Source organism: Mercenaria mercenaria, chromosome 15 (genome assembly GCF_021730395.1).
Source record: "Mercenaria mercenaria strain notata chromosome 15, MADL_Memer_1, whole genome shotgun sequence".
NCBI lineage: Eukaryota > Metazoa > Mollusca > Bivalvia > Venerida > Veneridae > Mercenaria > Mercenaria mercenaria.
The window spans coordinates 68,959,432-68,986,598 of NC_069375.1; the positions used below are offsets into that span (position 1 = coordinate 68,959,432).

Sequence of the window (27,167 nt, forward strand, 5' to 3'; positions counted from 1 at the left end):
CTTAGATATTTGATAATGGCTCTGGAAGCACAACCAGTAAAGCAAAACAATAGCAGATTTGGCTTGACTGAATCAGATCAAACCAATATTGAAAAGTGGAACTCCGCTCACAATCCTTAGTACTTCTAGTACGTTTAAACATATTTTATTAGCGAAATACATGGTTTACAAATTGTATACAATCTAAAAAAATAAAAACTCAGAAATAGGCTAAGGATAGGATCTAAAGCCGATGGATTGAATAAAACTTTTCCTGTACTTCAAGTTAACATATCAGTTGAATGGCCATTTGACGTATATTACCTAACCCAAATGAGTTATATCCTTCAGAAAAAATTAAATTATGCATTTGTCCTCCTACTTTATGCATGGCGAGAATTTGGCAGTTATTTGCTGAAAACATATAAGTACTGGTAAAGAATCCGGGAACCTTGCTAGATTAACTGCCTGTTACATAACTGTAACACTGCTAAAAAAGCGCTCAACACAAGACGAACAAAACAAAACAAACAAATGAAATATTTTCCGTAACAAAAGTGTTTTTGTTATCTGACTGGTTGTTACTGTCGCTATTTTACGATCTTCTTCATAGACCACTTCATATTTAGGTTCGAAAAAGTCAAGGAGATATAAACTTACAATCTCACCAGACGAAAATAATCAGTGGACAAAATTTGAATATCATTTTTGTGTAAATTGGATAAAACAGAAAGGTAAATATTTTCTTTTTAATTTCTAGGTATAATTTTCATTTCATTTGCTTGACTGCGATGTTCAATTGATGATTGCGTAAAGGGTTTTAAGATTTTTACTTTTAGATTAATAGAATTTATATTTACAACATATCCCCAGCATGTGAACTATATTTTTGTACATTAGAGTTAACTTTGCAAAGTGATTGTTAACCCTTATCATACTGGACACGATTGATTCTGCCTTTGCAACCAGTGTACATCTTGGTCAGACTGCTCGGATTGTGTAGATTATCATCAGCCTGCACATAACCCGGAGAGGAGGGTCCTGGCTCTTTTGAGCCCAAGGAAATTTCACTTTTACGCTTATATTTTCTAATGTTTAACGTTAAACTGCAGATAATGTTTTCATTTTTACATTTGCAAAAACATACTTTTGAAGCAAAACAAGCCACACAAAATCTAACGTTACTCTTTATTCTACTGTCACATTTTAATGCGTTCAGCCAACTTCACGTTACGTTCACACAAATTTATTAAACTCTTTACTGTATATTTTTATTTCAATCTACGTTTCCTAGAAGGCAGTGGTTTAGGTCCAGTTGGATGCAATCCCTTAAATCCCCCGATTGCCTTCTGCAATACAGCTGGTGATATAAACAAGATTGTAAAATACTTGTCCGAGTATATCGATACAGTATCCCTAACATGTTTGAGCTGGATATCCGCTCTACTTATATCTTCCCTTGTTGGACCCCGCGGCGGGTGCGAGCGATGAATTTTAATTATCTAACTATGGTAAACAAAAAAAAAAACAAAAAAAAAACAACAACAAAAAAAAAAAAACAAAAAACAAAAGCGACTGCATACGGAAACAGACTCTTGACGACACGGACAGTGAGAACACTTCTCACCGACCTTTCTCTTCTCAAATGGCATATGCGCAATTCCTACTAATTCAGTCAATTGAGGATCACATTAAAATGACAAGTATCTCTCCCTTTGTTGTAGAAAAAAAAACACTTGAGAGTATAGCTGATGCACCAAAATCTGTCAAGAAATGATGCACAGGAGATCTACTCGTTGAATTCGAAAAGGCAACACACGCACAAAATTTACTTTCTATAACATCTTTCTTCGGCCATCCATGTAAATGCATTGTACACCGTACTCTGAATTCCTCAAGGGGTGCCACTCGTTGTCCTGATCTTGCTGGGGTGTCAGAGATAGAAAATGTGCAAGGCCTTGCTGAACAACAGGTAACAGCTGCTAGACGCGTTAATATAAAGGAGGATGGAAAAGAAATCATTTTTACTTTTGGAATTCCGTTTCTTTCTCTTACAATTACCGCCGCGGTTTATTCTGCTGGAAGAATTCAATAGTCGTCATGAGTTATGGGGCTGTTCTGAAGCAATACCTTTATTGAGATAAATTCTCTCTGCTTATTAAATGATAAATCCAAAGCATACCTTCATCTGCTGGATGACTTACATGGAAGTGATCATTTCCGAGTTTTATCAAGTATCTTTCAAAAAACGTCAGATCAGCCCTCTTATATTAAATTTAATAAAGCTGACTGGCCAGAATATCAGTCTTTATGTAAAAATGATTTGACTTTGGAAAATTTCACAAATTTTAATGATCCTGTTGATCTGTTTTCTGTTATTTTATCCGATGTTGCAGACAAGCCCATTCAAAAATCTTCAAGAAATTGTAAACCTAAAAATAAACCACGGTATAATGATGAATCGAAAACGTAGAGCAGCTATAAGAAATTAAACATTCGGTCGACAAAAGACAGTTTACAGTCAGATAAGGTTCTGAGAGGAAAAGCTCGAAGAACTATAAAACAAGCAAAGAAAATGTCCTGGCATTCTTTCTTTTCTAAACTTAATTCTAGGTCGTCGGCTAAAAAGTCTGGGAAATGACTCGTAAAGTAAGTGGAAAAAGAAAACTTCCAATGTTCCTCATTTAACAAAATCAGACCAGTCTATTGAATCTAACAAAGAGGATATTGCAAATACACATGGTGAAATTGTTCCAAAAAATCACTTAATCAAACAAATATGATCAACGTTTTCAAAACATGAAATCAACTAAAGAAAGTTGACCTTCAAATTTTGATTAAGATAATGATAAAAATTATAATAAACCTTTTTCGCCCACAGAGTTGCTCGATTCCCTAGACAAATGTCATGATACTCCAGCTGGTCCAGTCCTAATTTATTATCAACTTTTAAAACATTTACCGCAAGAATCATTAGACCTCCACCTTGAAATTTACAGTATTACATGAAATACTGGTATTTTTTCCGGATTCCTGGAGAAGCTGTAGTTATTTCCATACCAAAACTAGGGAAAGATAACACAGCCCCATGTAATTATAGACGATTGGACATACTAGTTGTTTATGTAAAAACCTAAAACGTACGATAAATTCTAGCGGTTTTTGCAACCAGTGCAACGCAATTGATCATCTTGTTCGACTGGAAAAAATTATTTGTGATGCATTTGTTAAAAAAGAGTATCTAGTGTCTGTCTGTTTGATTTATAAAAAGCTTATGACACTACATGGAAATATGGTATTATGAATGACCTTGACGACTTAGGTTTAAAAGGTCGTCTTCCAACATTTATATCACAATTTTTATCTGATCGCAGTTTTAAAGTAGGTGTTTGTTCTATCCTCTCTGACTCTTTTGAGCAAGAACAGGGCGTTCCGCGAGGTTCTATTTTATTTGTTTTTACACGTTTAAGCATTAAAATAAATAATATTGCAAAATGTTACAAGGGACTGATTGTTCAATATATGTCGACGATTTTTGATATATTATCGTTCAAAGATATGCGTACAATTGAACGCCAGTTACAGCAGTGTTTGAATAAAGTTCAAACTTGAGCCATGAAAAATTGTCTTAAGTTTTCCAAATCGAAAACTCAGAGTGTGCACTATTTTCATTTACGGAAACAGCGCTGTGACCCTAAATCTTTTCTAAATTGTACAAAAATACCCGTGTTTGACGAAGCAAAATTTCTTGGTGTTAATCTTGAAAAAGGGTTTTCTTTTAAACCACATTTAAAATATCTTAAAGTCAAATATTTGAAGTCATTGAATCTTCTAAAGGTAATTTCGAAGACTGTTTGGGTAGCTGATCGCAAGGCTTTACCAAGACTTCACAGAACTTTGATTATATCCGTACCAGATTACGGTAGTGTTGTACATTGTTCAACAAGAAAGTCTTATTTACAAATGTTAGATACCATCCATAATCAAGGTCTTCGTTTTGCTCTTGGTGCATTTAGAACATCACCTGTTAATAGCTTGTATGTCGAAGCAAACGAACCCTCTCTTTATACTCGACGTGAAAAACTTTCAGAACAATATGCTTTGAGAGTGACCACAAACAAATCCAATCCTGCTCATACACCTAAGTACTTCGATTCATATGAGAGAAAACTAAAACAAATTAAACCTTTTGAATTTTGCAAAAACACTTCTATGAAGGAAACTGACTTTGAATTCGATGATGTAAAAAAATCAGTTCTGGATACACCACCCTGGATCAATAATTAAACTACAGGACTATTTGATATGGAAACCCTGAAATATTCAAGTCCAAATATCATGAAATGAAGTCGACTTAAAAGGATCATCTCCAGTTCACACAGACGGTACGTAAGATGATTTAAAGATTGGCAGTGCCGCCGTCAGCCACCTACATCAATCAAAATTACGTTTGCCAAATAACGCCACGATATTTCAGTCTAGGCAAAAGCTATTGATTTGGCACTAAATTTTATTTCAAAATATAATGGAAAAAAGTTTACTACTTCACAATCAATTTACAACCGAAATATGGAAAATACTTTTATTCAAAATATTCTTCTCACGGTTCATGAACTGTCTTTTAAAAAGTTCATCACATTTTGTTGGATTCCTAGTCATGTTGGTATTTATAGAAATGAGGATACTGATACCGCAGCAAAGAAATCCCTTTCATTATCACAGTCTAATTTGAAATTATCATTTACTGATTTTAGGCCAAATATTAACAAATATATCTTAACTAAATAGCAATCATCATGGGACAATGCTTTGTTCAATAAACTTCATGATAGTAAACTTACTTTAGGCGAATGGCACCAAGGGAACTGATCTCTCCGCAGGGAGGAAGTTGTTCTTTTTCGTTGTCGAATAGGTCATACCCGTTTCACTCATTCTAATCTTCTGCACATTGAAGATCAACCTTAATGTGTACCGTGTCAAACACCGCTTACTAATAAACATATTTTGACTGAAATACTGTGGAAAAACGGCGTTAAACCCAAAACAAACAAACAAACAAATAAACATATTTTAATCGACTGTTTGGACTTCGTTCCATGGCGCAATACAAACTATGGTGTTCAATCGTTAAAAGAGTTGTTTCAGCAAATTTCTGTAAACAAAAGTTTACTTTTTAAAACAGATAGGCTTTTATCATAAACTCTGAACCTTATTTAAGTTTTATTTACATATTTTGCAATGATTTTATGCTTTCAACTGGTATTTTTAACACTTTATATGTATATACGTTTTTACTTGAATGATTTTCGATATGCTTTACAATAACCTTTTTTGTTGGTTCGCCGTAAAACTCAACCACTTCCTTTCCTTAACAAAGAGAAATATCGTTGGACTAAAGATAGTACTAATTACATATTATTTCATCTTTATTGAGTTTCATGTAACAGTTTCATATAACTATTCATCGCTTATAATGAGCCGTGCCATGAGAAAACCAATATAGTGGGTTTGCGACCAGCATAGATCCAGACCAGCCTGCGCATCCGCGCAGTCTGGTCAGGATCCATGCTGTTCGCTAACGGTTTCTCCAATTCCAGTAGGCTTTAAAAGCGAACAGCATGGATCCTGACCAGACTGCGCGGATGCGCAGGCTGGTCTGGATCCATGCTGGTCGCAAACCCACTATGTTGGTTTTCTCATGGCGCGGCTTATATGTCTTTGTAGTTGATGCTAATATTGCTTTATATTAAAGAGTTTATATAATACGGTTTTTATTACAGTACTTTGATCTATAATGGTGTGTACGGTTCGAGTGAATGTTACAAGGCTGGGATCACGCAAGTGTGATCCGGTCTAGCAAAATCAACCGGGGAGCCGAATACGTCACTTCAGATCAATGTACTGCTTTAATGACCCATTTACTATATACATTTATTATATACCTGTATAAATTCTGTAAAAAAATCGGCTTGTATTTAACAATTAAATATGAACAGACAGACAAAAATTCCGTATTGTACCTTTTAAATTCCGTATTGTACCTTCCGTATTGTATGCTGCCGGACTATTTTCATTAATATGCATGATCCGGTACATGTCTATAAATAGCGCACATATAAACTTCACTGAGTTCCATTTAATATCGATAAACATTGAAGATTTCGTTCAAGAACAAAACAAGAATAACAAAGGTAAAGGTATAACATAAAAGGGTCATTATAACAATATTTAGATCTGGGACTTTGTATTCGGCTCTTGTGGATTTTGCAAGGTCGAATCACACTCAGCGCTTGCTCGCCTCGTGAGATCCGATCTAGCAAAATCCACTTGAGCCGAATACTGCATCCCAGATCAAGCTACTGTTATAATAACCCTATTATACCTATACTTATTTCTGCTGTTATATCAGCCAAATTTGCCAGATAATGCTGAAAACTCATCTAAAACAGTGATTGTTTGACGCAAGGAACGTCGCAACTAAACCCAATCATTGAATATTTTCCTTATTCGATGAGAGTTGAATACAGGGTGTGTATTTCTGAGTGAAATACAAGCTGTTTTTTTTGACAGAAATTTCGTACTTGTATAATAAAAACTGATATTAACTGCAAACCGTTACGCACGCAAATAGCAATCTATAGCAAGATACCATAGAATTTGAGGTATGTGACATTTTCCTGCAAGAAATATAAAGATATATTTTGTCTGAGACTAAATGCTCATTTATTTGAAACACATTGTTCCAACTAGCAGCATGTGTTAATATGTGTGATTGTACAGGTAGGGTATAAACGTATCCCGGAAATTTACTGTGACCTTTATATCCCATTGCTCAAGGAGGAATATTTAAGACGCACCGTCCGTCTATCACTTTGAACGAAAGTTAATCCAATCTAATGCCACTAAAGTACCCTAGTAGCGTGGAGAACAAGTCATCCAGAAAATAATGTTATTTTTGGCGATTTGCAATTTGTCTTATGTAATTTGGCCTTTACTAAAATCTGTAAGTAGATCTTTTGGAAGCAAAGAATGCAGTCTTATCTAGTTTTATGTTGAGAAGCTAATTTGCAAGCTTACTATTTTATTACTAATTTAAGTTAAAACCCTTCGATAAAAAAGGAATAATGAAGTTCTTAATTTAAGCAATATTTATAAGAGTGGTTCTGTAATCTGTCTCATATTGTGGCATATCAGGACCAGCTTGAGTATTACTTGAAAATCTTTCATGAATATGCACTAGATAACTAGACTTAAAGCAAAGTAAGTAAAAAAGGGACATGACTGTTTACATGCTCCGAGTATCCGTGTAGTAGTTTAATGGCTATTAATAATTACCTTTTCAGATATTTCAAAAGAACCTTTTTACAAAGAAATCAGACCTGCTGAGGAGACGGACTTAAAATGAAAATACAACGAACAGTCCATTTGATACTGGTGTTAGCTGAAGTTAACGAAATCATCTCAGCTCATCTGGAGAAAATGAACACGTGCAAAGAAGTGAAATTACACCACCGAAAATCTCTAGATTGCAGCCATCAGAACCTCTCATATATCCCAAAGACTGAAATTGACATTCAAACTTTGATATTCAGTTATAACAATTTAATCAATGTAACATCGGAAACATTTGGAAATATCAGCAAACCTGATAATCTAGTTGATCTTGAACTTGACCATAATTATATTCAACATATTTCTGCGGACGCTCTTGATGCATTCCCAAATTTGAAATTCTTGTACTTATCTTACAACCCAATACACTATAACGATTTAAAACTTCTCCTTGGTGTTTTGTCCAGCTTTAGATATCTTACTCACTTAAGTATAAGTGGAATTAGATCCATAACCATCCAGAACGACTTGTTTTCTTTGGTGAAAGAAAATAGGATAGAAACTCTGGAAGTTACATTTTACGACATTGAAAAAGTGTCAATAGACATATTAAGAAATTTCAACAGTTTGAAAACACTGTTTTTGAGAGACAATCATATAGAAGAAATAATCCTGTCTAAAAATTACCATTTGCGTGATTTATACCTTGATCACAATACGCTAAAGTTTTTCCCTGACTTTTCCGTTAACGGTGACGAATCCGACTGCTATATTCCGAACCTTGAGTTATTGTCTATCTCCAAAAATGAAATACAGAAAATTGAACAAGAAAATTTCAAATGTTTATCTAAATTGAAAACTCTTGAACTTGGTCAAAATCCCTTTCAAATATTACAAAACAATATCCTCTCAAAATTGCCAAATTTATACAAGTTAACGCTGAGATTTTCACCCACAGGCAGTATAAAAGTGGAACCGTTTGCTTTAAAATCAACATCACTGAACTATCTTGAAATGGTGTGGAATAGTCCAGCCAGAGATGTGTTTGAGTCTTTCGATGACACATTTAAGTATTTACCAAATTTGAAAACTTTGCAACTTGGCTTTATTGGTATGTATGGGTTAAATAACCAGGAATTTTCAAGATTATTCTCACCACTTGTATACATTCGCTTTTTCCAATGCTACGCATGTAGCATTTCTCAGGATCCAAAAGCTATTTTGAAAAGTATGAAAAATGTAGAAAGTATCGATCTTCAATATAATCGAATCACAAAGTTAAGTGATGAAACATTTAAGGAAAACACCCATTTAATGTATCTCAGGTTAAAAAATAATGCGATTGGGCATATTCCCGAGTCGACCCTACCAATTTCACTGTTAAACAAATTACATACAATAGATCTTAGTCAGAATCCTTTTGTATGTGACTGCGACCTTGAATGGTTAATCAACTGGATAGAAAAACACAAAAATAAGACTGTTATTTTGAGTTATCCACAGAAATATATATGCTCACTTCCACCTAAAAGGTCTAAATTAAGATTGTCGGATATAACTTTTACATACAAAGAATGCAACCCATGGAGTCCATGGATCTGGGTTGCAGTGATCGGCTCGCCTTGTGTCATTGTTATAGCTATTATCATGGTCATAGTTTACAAGAACAGATGGAATATAAAACATTACATTTATTTGGTTAGAAAGAGAAGGAACTATCAAGTCATTCAAGGGCATAACTTGGTGTATGATGCCTTTGTTGGATATGAGGCAACAGATTCGGCATGGGTGCGCCGAAGACTGCTGCCTATCCTTGAAGATGAAGAGGGATTGAAATTATGTATTCACGAAAGAGACTTTGTTCCTGGCGCTTTTATAAATGACAATATAGTCACCAATATGGACATGAGTGCAAAAATCATTCTTGTCGTAACCAATGCTTTTGCTTGTAGCGGATGGTGCACGTTTGAATTGAAAGTTGCACATTCAAAACTGATTGAAGATGAAACAGAGCTTGTAGTCATCCTCTTAGAGAAAATACATGGAAGAAATATGAACTATTCTCTGAAATTGCTATTTGATACTACAACATACATAGAATGGACAGAGGATATTGTAGGCCAAGAATTGTTCTGGGAAAAACTGAAAAATGTTCTGAAGAAGTGAATATGCACTAAATGTTCTTGGGTAAAGATTATAGATTGCTAATTAATTAACAAATTGCTGTTATAATTGTTACACTTGATATCATTTGAAAGTGCCGTTGGATGTGTATTTCGTTTTGATTTTAAACGCTAGCTAAATGGTATGCGCCCCTTGTTATGTTAATCTAAGTAAATTTTACATGAAATAGTCCTTCATCATTTTGGTGTTTAAAACTACTTTCCTGTACATTTTCTTTGTCTAAGGTTTGATATGGATATAGGGAAATATCATATTCAAACTAAAGGCAAAAGTACCTAGTTCATAACAATATGTAGGTAGCAGACAGAAATACAGTAAAATCACTTATTTCTATTTTGCCAAAATTAAGCGAATTTGAAATATTGGGTATGTACGCGAGGTATCATATTCCCGAGATGGTGAAAGGAAAATGTAAATTCTGCTTGATTTGGCTGTTGACCAGAAAACTTACACAACGTAAAACCGCCAAGTTTAACAAATTATTGCTAGATGCTATCAAGTTCGCGAGATGGTGAAAAGAAAATGTAAATTCTGCTTGTTTTGGCTGTTGACCGCAAAACTTACACAACGTAAAACCGCCATGTTTAACAAATTATTGCTAGATGCGTCGTGGGGCATAACATTATAATTGTTATGATAAGTTTTAAATTCATCATGAAAGCCTTTTACAACTATGGCATTGTATCGAATTTAATTGACTTAAATTGTAAAAAGATTAATTTTGTATATGTTTATAATGTTTGTATTGAATAAAAACCAATACTATTAGCCCAACTTTAATATATATTGAAACAAATATTCTATTTGTCTTTGAATTATACTATCCTAGAATAATAATTAGTACGGAAAACACAGAACTTAGTCGATATTTTAAAAATATTTCCAGTTCAATTTCATGTGTTGAACAGTTACTAATGTCTCCAACTGAAGTGTGAGCTGTTTACATAAAATATTAAATTAAAAACTATGCTAATGTTTTAATAATAGGTGTTTTAATAGTGTTAAAGTACAGGAAGTAGCACGTCCCACGGAATAAGTGGAGAGTGCTTAGACGTCTAGTGAGTTAATTTAAGTGCCTTACAAAAAATACTGTGAGTATGAATTACGTATAACACCGCTCCGTTAAATCATTTCGATTGTGATGGCATGTAATAAAACCCTTATTGAATGGTTTCCCCACCCAAAAGTCAAAACTTTGGACCTCGGACAGTAGTTTCGACCGCTGGCCATTGACCAGCAAGCCATTCGGTCAGTGCATATTATATACTGTCTGTATGAAGTTATGAATATGTACTTAAATTTTGTCAGAAAAGTAATTTTTATAATAAAGACTTTACTTCGTTATCGTGTTATTTTTAGCAAAACTTATCTAACACCGATAAGCAGATAATACCTAATTCCGACATATACTTTATGATAACTGTATTGATTTTGTTTGTTATTTTAAAGTGAAAGATGCCAATCATGTTGTGGTCAATGAATGTACTTGCATCAACGATGGATTCGTCGTACTTGGGACAGTTTTAGTGTTTCCGGTAGTTTTATACTGTTACCTCACACGCAAACTGAATCTTTAAAGGAAACAACCACAGCTGTAAATGCAATTAATTAATTGTAAACCAAGGTTAGCATTTTGCAAAACTTACATATGTTTCAGACGCGTGTGTGTAACTGAACATCAAACATTTGAAGACTATTTGTATCAAGTTATTTTATGACAGTGGCTTCTATTAGAGCAGATAAACTGATAGGTATCAAAAAGTCAGATAAAATACTGATGAGAGTTTTTCTTACCGTCTATCATGTTTATTCACTTGGAATTAAGCTTATCATGCATCTACATGTAATTTTCATTTGCTTGCATTATTTTTTGCAATTTTTGCTATCACTAAAATGATCATGAATACTTATTATTCTGGTTTTGACAAATAAATGAATTATGCTTTATATGATATTTGTTCATGTTCATGTTCTCTTTCTGTGTCTCTCTCAACGTCAATCTTGAAGGTCCATAGAACAATGAAACCGGTTGAAGATTTTCAAATAAACGATTAAAAACGATTAAAATCTTGATACCTCATTTTCTGCACAATAGATCATTTCAATGATATAAAAAGCATATAGTGCCAGTTAGTATAATATTTCTTTTTTTTTTTCGAAAGTAAAAATAAAATCATGAGATGTTATGTTCAATATAACAAAAACAAACTGTTTTGAAAAACAACACCCTCTGAAAATGCTGTCATGAAAATTTCTGTTTAACATTTAGTCGTATATAACAATTTTCTTAATGAACAAAAAAAAATATATATAAAATAAACGCTGGAAATTTAAAAGCGATTAAACTATTTTCATCAACAATATGGAAGAAAATTTTGGACAACTTCACATATTACACTGAGTAGTCAGTTCCTGTTCAGTGTAAGCAGTCTTGATGATGTTTAAGATATGACAATACAGCCGTATGTCAAATCATCTTTAAATCCAAATACGGTTGCTACATCTATGTCTGACATTAAGTTCAGATTCCAAATCAATAGCTACATTAAACATTTTTATCTGAAAAAAAAAAGCTTAAGAACTGATTATAATATTATCATTATCGTAAAATTCGGTCATATTCGACTGAAATAGGCCGCAATACAATTATATCACCCAGTTTAATGACATCCTTACCCTGGTTATAAAACACGGTCGACTGACTTGGAATTGATCTACTTAATACTATGTACTCTTCATACGTTTACATAAACATTAATGAGAACATGTTATCCTGACATTTTGAAATGAAATATGTCGCAACACAGTTTTAGGTTGTAAAATACATTCGACCGAAACAGGACCGATCTATTAAAGCAAACTATGTACTTTAACATGTTCAATGCCTTGCTCACTTATTGCTAATTTCATTTTGATATGTGGTAAAAATTTAGCATGTACTTATTTTCAAATCTAAAATGCGAGTTTTCAAAAGAAGGGCTGAAAACGGTATCAAGTTTATATAGATTATTCCTTTCATAAATCACAAGAATGACCAAGCATCGAATAAAGAAAGGCATGTAATGTTTTCTTAAATCAACAGGAAGATGCGAGTAATAAACATTATTATGTTTGATAAAGGTACCTCAAACCAGTACATCAGTACCTGAAACATATAAATTTTGTTTTCTGCCATTCTTTATAATTTTCTTGAATTTACTTGAATAAGATTTGTGTGATTCATATTTGGAAATGTACATGTCTTATCCGTTAATGTAACACAAGGAAACGAAAATGGAGAAAGCTGAAAAAATAATATAAGAGTCATTCTGTTACTGTTTGCGTGTGTAACATTGTTTTGCCGAGCGTTACATCAGTACGTTTTCGCAAGAAAATATAGCCATAGTCATGTATGTCAGAGTTGTTCCTGAACAGGCTTAACGGTAAAATATACTTACGGGTTCAGGCTTTGGTTATATGAAAATTTATTCTATATTCATGTTTTATTTAAAAAAGTCTTCAAAAGTAAAAACGTAAAAAGTAAAAGTAAAACTAATAGTGTAAAATCTTCAAACACATAATGATGAAATATGTTTCAACCATGATAAACCTTTAACAAGTATTCAAGATTATAGAATACATGCATTTTCTACAATGATACACCACTAACATCTTCAAAAACTATATAGTATAGGCTTTTTAAAGCCTATCTGCTCCATCATATCTATGACTCGATTAAATGGTTTATATTGAATAAAATGTGTTTTCCGGCGTATAGAACTATTTATTTTGTGTGACAATTATTCACGTAATACAGTCCAGGATTTCACATTGGAAATGTTGAGGACTTAAGTATATTTAGTTGCGGTTAGTCGAATGGTCCTTTTTCTGCGAGTATATCATTCAGCTGCTAGCAGCACAACTTGAGGTAAACACATCCGTGTATACAAGGCAAATAGTACTTTAATTAAGAACGGTCATCCACAAACTTAAACAGCAATTGGTGTATCCATGATTTTAAAAATGGATTTGTCGTTATTGTCTTGTAAATCGTCTGAGAATTTCTTCATGCTTTGGAAACTGTTTCAATAATTCATCAAGAGGCGGCATTTCGAAATTCTGCCATATAAACGGCGGGGCAACTACATTGCCAACCAATGAATGACAATCTCCGATGGTTTCTGCGGCTTGCCATGTATCCTTTGGTATTGAAACACTGAAACGATCGGAGCCAAGTTCAATACGTTCATATGTTTCATTCACGTAAATAAAATGCATTGCCAGTGGACATCCATCGTGGAAACTCCACACTTCATCGGAATGGCGAACTCGATGCCATGCGGAGAAAGTTTCAAATGGGAGAAGGAAATAAATAACTGACAGATGTTCTGATTTATAGGTCTCCCTGTAAAAACCGCCTTCCACAAGCGGCTGAAGACCTAGCGTCTTGACATGGTCGTCTGCTTTACAGCTCTTTTCAACGGGTAAATTGTAACCAGTTTTAGTGCAATCCTGATGTGTTGTGATACAAACCTGGAACAAGATGATAGCATTTATATGAGTAATACAGAAACAGTTGGTCAACGGCAGTAAAATTTTCTTTATAGTTATGACTTGATTCTCGGGGAGGCGTGTTTTCTTGACAAAATAAATTTGTTGGCAATACATGACGATATCAATAGTTGACAGTATACGAGGATATCAATAGTTGACAATGCATGACGATATCAACAGTTGACACTACACGACGATTTCAATAGTTGATAAAACACGACGATATCAATAGTTGACAGTATACGCCGATATTAATAGTTGACAATACATGACGATATCAATAGTTAAAAATACACAACAATGTCAATAGTTGACATTACACGACGATATCAATAGTTGACGATACACGACGATATCAATAGTTGACAATTCACGACAAAACTGTTTACCAATTACATCCATTCTATTTGCAGTACATCTTCGATTAGACGAAGGTTAAATTAACCGACGAACTATATATCAAACATATGATTTTACTCATTTACTCCTTAAAATCAAGTTTTATTAAGATATTACATTTTGCAAAATGATACATAGAACGGACTTTAAGATATATAGTTTCTCTGCCTGGTGATCCTATGTTATTTTCTTCTGCTGAAAAAGAATGTGAAAATTAGATGACCATCATAATACGCACGAATCACTACAGTCATGTTTTTGGACTTCGAAATGACAAATAATACACTGTAAAAACTGGATTTCTGTTGCAGTATCATTGAAAACCATAAAGAAAAAAAAAACATCTATAAGTAATAGAAAGAACACTGAAACTCGAGGGTAAACGATTTGTACGAGGGGGCATAGCCCCCGAGTATAAATCGTTTACCCCGAGAATTTTAATGTTCTTTCTGTTTTGTATCATAGCCATCCATATATGGTAGTTCAGTAGGCGTTCCACATTGCCATGTACAGCAGTTCAGTGAGTACTTAAAATCCTTGCTTTACAAATGTGTAAAGCTCAGGTAAAATAAACTAATGCGAGCGCAGACAATCATAAAATGCACTTCGCTGTCTGCTGTTAGAGACACGCCCATACACGCTGGCATACTTTCCTATCTAACAGTGCGGTAACTAGCGTGCGGGTATTTAATACCTGCACACTTTTAGTATCCGCACCCTGCGCTCAGTGTATACGATTTACCTGCACCTTTGTTAAGAAAAACACTGAGCAATGATACAACATATTTTGTCATGCAATGCATTTTTTGTCAGTTGACGTACACTTTCAAAGGATACCAAAATTATATAAGCTTACCAGGCATAAACTTTAAATATATTTTAATAACACTGTTATTTAGAGCTTGTGTATTTTCGCTATAAGACATTACAATACCAAACATAGATAAAGTTTAGGATATAAAACATTTAAAAATTATAAAACAAACAAACGGTGTTTTATCTATAAGAGTAAAAACACATATATAGTAAACGTTACATAATATACTGAACACGGTTATAACGAATATCCGGTCATGCAGAATACATTGAAATTTTAGACATTTTTGTTCTAAGTAAAATAAAATGATTATAGCAACCTAGGTTGTAACAGAATTATCAGATAAAAGGCACACATTTTCATTTTTCATTATTACAAAATACATAGGAATAACATCTGTTATAGTGAACCCCATGATCAGAAATTTTAAGGAGAGAACAATCAGGACACTTTTAGAACAACACTCCTTGAAGCGAAACTTGTAATTTGTAAAATTATATATTAAGTATTCAGAAATGTCAAAAATTAGGCTAAACACCACTAATCGGTAACAGCATGAAAAATACGTATTCATTAATGATCTAATTATGTGAAAAATAAAAGAAGTGAACCTTTTCAAGACAAAACACTTGTTCATTGGAATTGGTACTATACACAGGTCTAATTCTTATCAAATATCATTGAACGGACAGAGAATTTTTACCTTGCTCAATTTACACAGGAAGCCGACTTTTTTCATCAAAACAATTACGAGCAGTTTTACATTTTCTGGTATTTAGCTTTAATTGTATATTTGTTTTCAAATTTAATACCAGGATATTTATAGATGGACTTATCTCGAGATTGTAAGTATGCATTTATTCAGTTTGGGCGAACTTTCGTAAGCCTGTTGTCCTGTATCATGACATACTATGAAATCAAAGGTTTTGTTATTTGTCAAATTCAAAAGATACAATTATTACTACATTGGGGGGATATGAAACACAACTGAAATATGTGATATAGGAGTTTCACAACAGAGCCAAGTTCAGAGGGTTTATGTATATTAACAAGGATGTTATTTATTTAGCATTGTGTCTCTATCGAATGCTATATAGACCGTACAAGAGTTCGTCGCGTACTTTGATTTTTGTAAATATATTGGTATTTATATAATCACCAGTATCGAGTAAAAATTAAACAATGGACCCAGTGTCTAGGAATCGTTAGAAAGAATGAATGACTGTCGATCTTAGTCATAATACTGCTTGACAGCGAATGCTAATGACTTTGTGTGATGAAAAAATGTATTAAGTTTGTAATTGTAACCTTAATTTCCTATCGATTAAAATCCTCTCGAAACTTACAAAATTCGGACAAAGCTCGATGTCTGTCATTCGCCTGCTGCTAAAAGGGCAAATATAGTAAATTTATACTCTAAAAACACATCACATACACCGACTATCCGTAGAACACACACCATGTCATTGTCACAAAATAGTTCCAGTTCACGTAACCCAGTCGGAAAAAGAATAAGGGTGTTCTTAGACCGCCTTTCTATAGCATTGCTATTATAGCGAAGTGGTAGAGTGCCTGCCTTATGTGAGAGGTTCTGGGTTCTAGTCCCCGCCACAGCTTAAATATTTGCATTCTGTTACAGCATATATTTGAAAATTATCGGACTGTTCCAGATTTTCTATATTTTTAGCGAACAGTATAAAGGATCATTGTTTAGCATTCCAGATCATTTTGAAAGCAAAATGAAAAGCACCCAAATAGAAGATATTCAATATATCATGTCCATTTGATGTTTCTGCCCTACATGTCCGAGAAGCGTTACATTTCCTTGATCACAAAAACTTCTTTCATATGGAAAATATTAATTGCTCATAACAATACACTTCTGATTAAAATATTATAAACATGTATATATTTCAGAAATATATTGACATTTGCATGCATTTCAAAGCATTTATATTTCATACCTACGTTTTGAAAAAATTAGGTACTATTTATGCTATTGAATTTTGATATTGATCAGTTGCTTTATTAGCTATCAACTTGAGACCATGACGGTATGATTAATATTTTTAAATACAGCGTATAAGTTCAGCGTTTACTAGAGTATAACAAAAACGAATTACACCCACTGAAAAGCTGCAATGCGTGAAGCATAAATCTGAAAAAGAACTAAATGCGTAAGTTTTTGATACTTTACTTGGTCATGTGTTTTATAGAAAAATCATAAGTTAATCAAATGAACTCCACCTTATTATTACATTTAAAAGAATACCAAAGAATTGCAATTCAGTACACGTTCAGTCAGTAAAGTATAAAAGTCAGTTTCCTTTTTAAGTGCTGTTTATAAGGAATTGCTTCACCATACCCGGGTATAATGAGCCCATTCTGCTCATCCAGAGGAGTTTGTTGAACCACAATTTTAGCATTTTGTACAAGCCAGTCAGTGGCCCGGTTCATATTATGCTGAACATAGCTGAGGAGTAAAGATCTGTGAAATACATAATACTGGTAAAGCATCAAGCAATTACACAAAATGGAACCACTTTCATTTTGAGTCTCTTTGGGTTAATATAATCGTTTAGAACAGTAATGTACAAAATTGTATAAAAACGGATTAGTCATTTTGGACAATACTATTGCATGTCTATCTTAAATAGTCCGCAATAACATCACTCGTTTATCATTCTTATTCTTGTTCTGTGTTCTTGTGTGAAATGGCATCAGCCTCTTCAATATATATATATATATTATTTTTTTTCAAGGTCTTACAATCAAACAAAAACACAAAAAGTGCTCACTTACACTGTATTTTACTGCTTAATTTTTAATTTGTTAGTCAATCAACTTGGTTATATTTTTCTTCAGGAAAGGCATTCATTAATTTTGAAAGAACTTATTGCTCAACCATTTTTTTTCTTTGTGTTCTGTATATGTTTTGTTTTGTAATTATTGATATTGTAAGTAAGTAAAGACAAAGAATAAATGATTTAATCAAACTAAACAAATTAGTGAGTCCAATATGACTTGCCAAGATAGCATTGACACTTATTCAGGTAAAAGTAAATATAAACTTTAATATGAAATCGATCTTTATGCAATAAATAAATTGTTTCTGAAAATAAGAATAAAGTCGTAGTAAAAAGCGATAACAAATACAAGTTAAATTGTAATTTTGAAACGGAATAGGTACTAAACAGCAACCGGTCACTGACTCCATACTGCAGAAGAAATTGCGATGGATCGGACACACGCTGCGTAGGGCCCATTAAAATATAATTCAGGTTTTCTAAAGGACCCTAATGTAAAGAACATAATCTCATATTTGTTCGGGGACTGAACTAGCCACTGTTTGCCTTATAATTCATCTGACTTTGATCGTTATCTAATATAATTTAAATATAATCAGCCTGGAAAACACTGCAGATTAACTATTGTCTTCGCAAAGTCGCGTTTCACTTTTCTTCAATATTATTGACATAGATTACAAACAATATACACCTTTAATGCAATGAATCATTTCATCCGAATATGTTATTGGATTAATAAGTGTATACACAGGTTCTTTTTAGATGATACACATACGTTTAAATCATTAATACATCTTTTAAAGTATGATTGCTATCTTTTAATTGAACTTCGTTTATGTCATTTAAAAGCATAATATTTGTTGACATTTCAAATGCTTTTTCTAATATTACTTCTAATTTGTTCCAACATTCTGCGTAACTATTTGGAGCAAGATAAACTGTTCCCATTGCGTATTGGTTACTCCTGTTCTTAAATTCAATCCAAAGTGACCCTGGTAGAAAATATTCGAGTAAATTCAACCTTATAAAAATTGATTTTGATGAAGCATAGGAAATATACCCAGCTGAATTAGCTACCCATAGCTGCATATCCTTGAATAGTCAGATATTCATCTGAAATATGACAACTTAAATTAGTTTCAGTGAAACTTTAGACATCAAAATCTAGTATAATGTCTTCAATAAATCAAACGTTATGCCTTATATTTCTTAAATCATTTTGATGAATAAAAAAATGGAATGTAGATAAATCAATGTTGGTGCCTAATCTAATAGGGAAGCTAGGGGGATAAAGGTCAGTTATCATATGGTAAATTAGCAGTTTGATTTGAAATGCGCATTTTTCCATTTTCATTGATAATTTGGTATTTATAGACATATAACTATTGATAAACTGTTGATTTTTTTTCTGTAGATAAAAAAGAGATACCGAGTTAACTAATGTTAACTACGCGACCTATATTACTAACTTCAACATTCAAAGTGTTGAACTTGGCTCTTTAAGGAACACGGTTTCAACTTTTTGTCTGTATATCAAAATGGTCCATGAAAATGATGACAAGCACACATGATTTTTCCATAAAAAGTCAAATGAGAAGTAATGTTGTAAGTATCTAAGCTTTTATAAGTGTTTAGATAAATAAAAATAAAACAAATATATTACTTACTTTAAAAAAATGTTGATAATCTTAATGAAACGGGAAAGATAAACTTGCTTAAAACGTTTTGAAAAATTATGAAAAAAAAAATCAAGATACAAAATATCGTATAAATCCTTGTTGCCATGGTTACTCATAATTTGAAGAAAGGATGTTTCGTACATGTATTCTGCTCATAAATAAAGTGAATAAACCGTTTTATAACATGTAGGCCATGATGAAAATGTCACGGTTTAATAAATGTGAATCTACCCTGGTTTCAAAGTAAGCTACATCTTAAAAAATTAAATATTACAAAATAATGTAAAAAATGATAAACAATATAATAAAAAATCGTAGGTAAAACATGTAAAATGTTTTGATATTTGTAACTTCAAGTGGACCCGTGTATGGATTTAGGATGTTTTGTTATTTCACATTGGCGTGCACGCGGTTTATGTAACACATTTCGTTGTGTCGTCTTGGCGTACACGCAAACGTATCAAACTGAATTTTATGTTAAAATAAAATGTTTCTTTCTATTGCATACATTTTTGTTACAGCACGCTGAGGGTTTCATTTTGCGTCGAAGAGCATGACAAAACGAGACAACGAAACTTCCAAAGTTCGTTATTGTGCGTTGGCCGCGCGACAATGCGACACATAAACAGCGCGCATGCAAACATTGCATAATGAAATGTGCTAAATCATCTACCATAGCCGTGTAATCGTTGGAGAAACTCGACACAAATGAGTAGCAATATGTTGCATTCCTTTCAAACTTGAAAAATAGACAAAATCAAATACAGAGAGGATGAATTTGCGGATGCACAAGATCTTTATCCTACTAATATGTATGTGTTACTTTTAAAAGCTGAAGTAAAAGCATGATGCAATTTATATAGAAACTGACATTTTCGAAATCATTTTTTGTTTGTTATTGTACGACTAAAATAGTTAAGGTGGTAGGTTACCTTAATATTTGCATGAGCGCATGTCCAACCGGAAGCTAAGTGACGATTTACAACGACGTTTACGTCAAACAAAATGTGTTTGTTTATCCATTCTTCTGCAAAAAATTATGAGCCTCCCTCCAATCTGATGCTTAATGGTTTGATAATGCAGAAATAATGAATAAATTGCCGCAGAAACGCTTCAACAAATGACGCCATTAACGCCATGACGTTACGTGTCAGTTACCTGGCAAAATTAATAGGTTTTATTTTGAAGTACGTAATTCTGTACTTTTTTCTTCATTTAAACAGTTTTTAAAACAACCATTATTTGCTGAAATATTTTATGAGTACCGGTATTTCGCCCTGAATAATGATCAATATTTTGTTTCCTCTATGTAGTTTTATTGAAATGTTATGCGGATTGTGTAGTTATTGAAATGTTATGCGGAATGTGTAGTTTTATTGAAATGCGGAATGTGTAGTTTTATTGAAATGTTATGCGGATTGTGAGAAAATGGTTGATGGTAACTGATGTTACTGGGAATATAGCTGTGTGAAAGGTTACTTATTACGGCCATTTTCAAATAATTGGACAGTTTGATTTGTAATACCTATTTTCCAGTTTCCGTTGATAATTTGTTACTTATATACTAAAACTAACCTCTAAAATTGTTCAATTTTCAGTAGAATTTTTTTTTTCAATTAAATTGATGTTACCATGGAAACGAAGCCCGTAACCTATATGTCTAAATGTAAAATTCAAAAGCGTTGACACATTTCAACAATATCCATGAGAATGATAGCAGCATGCAGAACGATTTTTGCTATAAAATATCAGACGAGGGGTTCTGCTGTATGTATTTTAAGCTGAATAAATGCAAATAACACGAAATTATTACTAACGTTAGAAATAAGATGTTTTATAGCTACATTAACAAGAAAGATAATTTTATTTAATATTTTTTTATAAGAAATTATGATTAAAAGCACGATATAAGCTATTTTAAACATCTCTGATGCCGTGGTTTCTTTAAAATTTAAGACAAATATGGTACCGTGTTTCAGTTCTTGGTTTTGCTAATTATATTACCCAAATATTCCATGTTGGTCATTAACAGAATGACACTGAAACCGCCGAAAAAACCCGTTTTCATACACACTTGTTTGAAAATGAGAGAAAATACGTTACCATGGAAACGCGAGCCCCGCGACATACACATTTTAAGCTTATATCAGACAGCTAACGCGCATACTAGTAAAAGTATCAATTATGCAGACTTGTACGGATAGCAATGAAGCCAAAATACACTGAAAAGTGTTAAATATCCGTATTTTCCTTCTTCTTTCAATATAAAATATCTTTGGAGGGTCACGTACTTCAAACCTGGATAAAACTTGTACTTGAAGGGACAGATATAAACGGAATTGATGTTGTAGCAGTTAAAACATTAAATTACACGAAATAGAAAAAAATGCTGTGGTTCAATTAATCTGAATTTACCATGGTAACAAGGTAACCTACCGCCTTAATTTCGTATTCAACATTAAGTTCAGATCAAATGGTCAAAAGAAATAGACCTGTTCACAATCATACATTTTAGCTCGCCTGATTTTTGAAAACTATTGTCGTCACAAGATCGCCAGCTTTGGCGTTGGTGCTTTTTTCGGAATTAATACAATTTTCATACTTAGAAAATCCGAATTTATTGGTTATAATTTTTGTTTAGTTTCGCTTTACTTCACTCAATAAGAGTTAAAGTTCTTAAACTTTTGACTCTTATTTACTATCATTCGATTAGTGAGTAGCTGGAGAATCATACTTTTCTTTGGTACATCGTTAGAATTGTGGTCATTTTTTATTCAGAAATTATGTTGGTATTTCTTTGTTTTTGTTGTTTACATTCATTTGTCTTGGATTCTATAGCTACTATAGCTTCATACATTTTGTCATCAATAGGCAAGTTATCTGGTCAAGAACCGTAACTCTTTTCTTGCATATTGCCTTACGTCAAGCACTTAGATACGAGCATTGGCGATCACATGTGGTGCTCTTGTTACTTGGTTTAAAAAAGTTCAAGTCAAACGGTGCATTTGCATATATATAACTCTCCGGTGACTGTTTTACAACTGACCATTCCAAGGCGGCGCCCTGTTATATTCCTTCTTCATGTATGTTTGTGTCTGTGTTCTTTTTGTTCATATATAGATATGTTCTGTGGCTGTGCATGTGCCCCGTATATACATATTCCCCTTTTCAATGTGCAGATTTTTTACAGGAAGCTGTATTCATTGAATATGACTTTTCCTGTTGGAGTTTTAACTTTGTTAACTAAGCGAATTTATATTTATAGGTTATTAGCTTTGTATCGGGAAATATGCACTCGTTCTTCAGCGGAAATATTGCGCGACTTAAGGGATTGCGATATATCTCTTTCCGCTGAGACCGACAATTTTCGATGACAAAGAAATAATAACCTTTGTTATACATTACGACATCTAAAGTATATTAAATGATAACTTTTAAATTATCATAAAAATATTTGTTTCATATAGCCTGAAGTCTGTATGGATGTGTACAATACATTTTGTAAAAGATTCAAAAGTAAGATAATTGACAACTGATAAGACATATCACCTTCAGATTATTTAGTCATTCAAATAGAAGAATTAGCATTTTCTTTTTTTATTCTAGCAGACATACATGTAACAATTTGCTGGTTCGCGCATTTTCGTGAACAGTGTTGTTTTCTAGCGGTCGTTAACAAAATTTAGCCTCGTGCCAATGATTTTAACAATTTTATATGCTCACAATACAATTATACTATACACAGAAAACGGAAAAAATTCATGAAAGAAAATTGTTTAAAATTTAAAAAAAATATTCTTACTACGGGTATTTTTCATGAAAAAATTTAAAGTTAGTGAAAATATTATTTTTCATTTTACCATTATTGTAGATAGAGATTACATTGGACATGTTCAATTATCGTGATATATAAAATCTGTGAAAAGAAACCTATTGGTCGTTGTGAGTATATTTGGGGATTATAAAAAAGAGAAAATTGAAAAGTAAAATCGTAGCGTTTCAGCAACAGTGGTGTGTCAAACAATTTTCACAAAACAAGCCTGGTGACCTATTGTTTTTATTTGTTCATTGTTTTCAGCACAAATTTGCCTATCATATATGTGAATTAAAAAAAATTCTATGAAAGGAAAAAAACTATAGGAATTCTCTTTAAGGAGCGCAATATTCTTCCGCTGAAGAACGAGTGCATATTTTCCGATGCAAAGATAATAACCTTTTTATTACATACGCATCTACACGTATAAATGTACTTTAAATATCATAAATTTGTTCAATAGCCTGAATAGGATTGACAATACTGAACAAAATAGAAAAAAATAGTGCAACAACACACTAAATTACGTCACGCAACCGATATGAAATTCAGGCTTCATTCTAGCATAAAACTGCTGTTCTTGTCACTTTTCGGGTGTGTTTTAACAGGAGAGAAAACGTGTGTTAACAGAGAGATTCCCACGCTCGCGTGCTGTTATAACATTTTTTTATATATGCGCGTTCCGTGGCAAAGTGTAAACGTCATTCGGCCCCAAAACGGATAATTCAAAACGAAATGACGTCAACGTAAAAAAAACAATTCAGACATACCCGCGCATTTCGTGGAAATTTAATGACGTTGAGTGACGTTGTATTCATTTATCAGTTTTTACGCTTTTTATGCTAGAATAGCGTTAGCGCATGTTCATTTCGTGTTATAACATTTGCAGAATCCCTCGGGATACGTTGGTGCCCGAGCCAATCCCTCGGGATTCTGCAGATGCTATAACATGAAAAAACATGCGTTATCCCTACAGTGTATGGAAAAATATTGACGTTTCCGGTACCAGTATAATTTAACGGGGAATAGAAACGAGTATGTAATAAAACATAATATATTTGGCTTACGTGAGTGAGCACATGTCTTGTCACAATCGTTCAGTCGAAATATACCCTTAACCCTGTTAAATGACAGCTGTCTAAAATATAAGCTTAAAAGATGTGCCTGACTGGTTTTTGTAAATCTAATATTGGCTTTTGATAACGTTCTTATGACTAAAATTTGACTACTTTGAACCGATGCGTTCACCTTGAACTTCGCAATTGCGGGCTGTCATTTTCAAAAATACCACATACACGTAGCATAAAAAGTGCATGCCCTACATAGGATGAGTCCGGATTTAAGCATATCATACCAAGAAAGAGTTTTTGGTTCCTGACCTTCTTACATACCAACTGATGACAAAAGATGCGTATATTGTCAAAGTTATAGTATTAAAGAAAGTAAACCTTAAGAAAACTAGACACAGGCGCTGACGATCAGGCGACAATAACTCGTAGAACTCAGACGAGCTAAAACTGAATGTCTGATCTCTACGTTAGATAACATAATATATCGAAATGTATGAATTCACAACTTGTTTCCTGTCCTCATAGACACATTCTTTTGTGATAGGAAAGCCACATGCATTATCTGTTAGACAGTCTGTGAAGGAGACTCAATCTTTCTTTCCTTGTTTTAATTAATTAAACTTATTACAGACGGTTTATGTATGTATTGTAATACCTACGTAAATACCAAATTGAATGATGTTGAATAGTACGAACCTTTCTATCGACGCTATGTGAAAATATTAGCGTACGAAATTGCTGTTGGTCTAGAGATTCAATGTTTAATCAAGCCTGTCATATAAAACAATGACCGTTAGAACAGATCTAAATGATCTCCGAACGTCTGTGAAATATCAGTAGAACACAGAAATCTACCAAAATGCTAGACACAATCTAAAATGTATAATTCTTAGTAAAAAAATATATTCGATCTTTTTAAATTTTACACCTTTAATAATGGTGTCAGCCATGTTTTAATACTGTTCACAACTGTGTCCTATATCACTCAAAGAACTGCAGATCCACAATTTTACAGTTCGAATATCTTATTTCAAATGATCGAGAAGTTAAATTGATTTATGTCATGTGTAAAGTAATAATATTTACCAAGTATTCGTCTGTTTTAAATCTGTATTTACTTGCTGCATTTTGAATATCGTATATATGACACAGGGCAACCGTGTGTATAATTAAAATTTATTTGTTGTTGGATTTTTGAACCAACCCGCCGTATGCTATATTTTTGCTTTAGAAGTGTGCCTACAGGACACGGATATCTCCAGATACTGTGCCATCTTCTATATAACAGAAACTATAAAAGGGCCATACCTGCAGTAAAAATATTCACAGACAAAAATCCTTCCTTTGTGGTCATTTTCGCATCAAGCTTGTTCATCTGTGAAAGTTGAAGCGAATCAGGCAAATAGTGCGGGAGGAGATGGACGCACAAGTTTTTTTTCTCTATATATTATATAGCAAAACTATTAATAGGCCATCATTGTGGCAAACTACTCACAGACAAAATAATTCCATCCTCTATGGTCATCTGCACATCCAGCTTGTTCATCTGTCACAGTGAAAGATTGAAGCAAATCAAGCTAATAGTGTGGGAGTAGTTGGACACACACTATTTCGGGACGTGTGGACGCACGTACGGATGGACGCACGTATGTACGAAGATCAATATAAATGTGTCGGAGCATAAAAACGGAGGATGTATTAGGAAAGATAAGTAATAAATATATTTATATATCTCCCATTCCGAAAGACAATTCAGAGGCAGTACTAAGTACAGTTTTGAAACATTTGAAAATATTTAAAACAATAAGCTACATTTTAAAAAGGTGACTGATGAAAACGTCACTCCGAAAACCACATCGGAACGTGAATATACACACAAAGAGTACTATATAAATGTGTTAAAACAATGAAAATATATACTAACGTTTATTCCATATATTAATAACACCACTACAAGCCCGAAACGAAACATTTTAGAAACGAACTTTCAGTATCCTTTAAAGCAGTTCTTTTTCAATTCTTTATCCTATAAAGAAATGAAGCATATACAGTAGAAAAGTGTTCATGTTAACAGAGCATGAAAAAAAGGCTTAAAGAAGTACTTTAAATGAAATGTCGCAAGGTATTATAGGTGCTTGTCGATGCAGACACGATATCTTTCTACACGCTTGAAAAATTTCTAGGTTTGACAATAAAATGTAGACGAAAATACTTTCGTTTAAGTCATTGTTTTCAAGGATTATTGTCATTATTGAAAATGAACAATTAACAATTCATAATAAAGAATCTGTTTCTGACCAACATTCTATAAAAGTCAAACCACGTGTTGCTGCCTTCATCCGGGTTTCTTCAAGTTTAGTTTAACCAGACTGGTACTGTAAACTCATATAAAGTATAATATATTTAATACATGAATTTGTAGCATGTATTATTGTCTACTTCCCTGTTAAAGAATGAATGAATACATTAATATATTTTAGAAACAAAACCTTGTTCTTATATTTATTTTCATTAGTAATAACATTTTCCGTTTCTTTAACGGCAGCAATTAAG

General features: G+C 33.0%; 2 protein-coding genes across 3 annotated transcripts; one reads left to right on the forward strand and one right to left on the reverse strand.

Annotated features, from left to right (window-relative positions):
- The first annotated feature begins 359 nt into the window (after positions 1 to 359).
- On the forward strand, positions 360 to 11,444 carry LOC123557537 (toll-like receptor 2). 2 transcript variants are annotated; one of them, XM_045349058.2, is made up of 3 exons: positions 360 to 713; positions 7,323 to 9,498; positions 10,945 to 11,444. In XM_045349058.2, the coding sequence occupies exon 2, from the start codon at positions 7,381 to 7,383 to the stop codon at positions 9,475 to 9,477; it is 2,097 nt and encodes a 698-aa protein (XP_045204993.2). In that variant the 5' UTR covers positions 360 to 713; positions 7,323 to 7,380; the 3' UTR covers positions 9,478 to 9,498; positions 10,945 to 11,444. The 2 variants fall into 2 exon arrangements, with proteins under 2 accessions (XP_045204993.2, XP_045204985.2); XM_045349050.2 differs by having other exon boundaries at positions 7,323 to 11,444.
- Positions 11,445 to 11,592: 148 nt separating this feature from the next.
- On the reverse strand, positions 11,593 to 26,722 carry LOC128549154 (uncharacterized). Its single transcript, XM_053525568.1, has 2 exons — positions 26,539 to 26,722; positions 11,593 to 14,007 (listed from the first exon to the last, which is right to left on the reverse strand). The coding sequence occupies exons 1-2, from the start codon at positions 26,584 to 26,586 to the stop codon at positions 13,510 to 13,512; spliced, it is 546 nt and encodes a 181-aa protein (XP_053381543.1). The 5' UTR covers positions 26,587 to 26,722; the 3' UTR covers positions 11,593 to 13,509.
- Positions 26,723 to 27,167: the final 445 nt, after the last annotated feature.

Coding starts and splice junctions, on each gene's coding strand:
- LOC128549154 (XM_053525568.1), bottom strand. CDS start 26,586: ATGTTTCGTTTCGGGCTTGTAGTGGTGTTATTAATATATGGAATAAAC. Junction 14,008..26,538: donor TATTAATATATGGAATAAAC/GTTAGTATATAT, acceptor ATCTTGTTCCAG/GTTTGTATCACAACACATCA.
- LOC123557537 (XM_045349050.2), top strand. CDS start 7,381: ATGAAAATACAACGAACAGTCCATTTGATACTGGTGTTAGCTGAAGTT.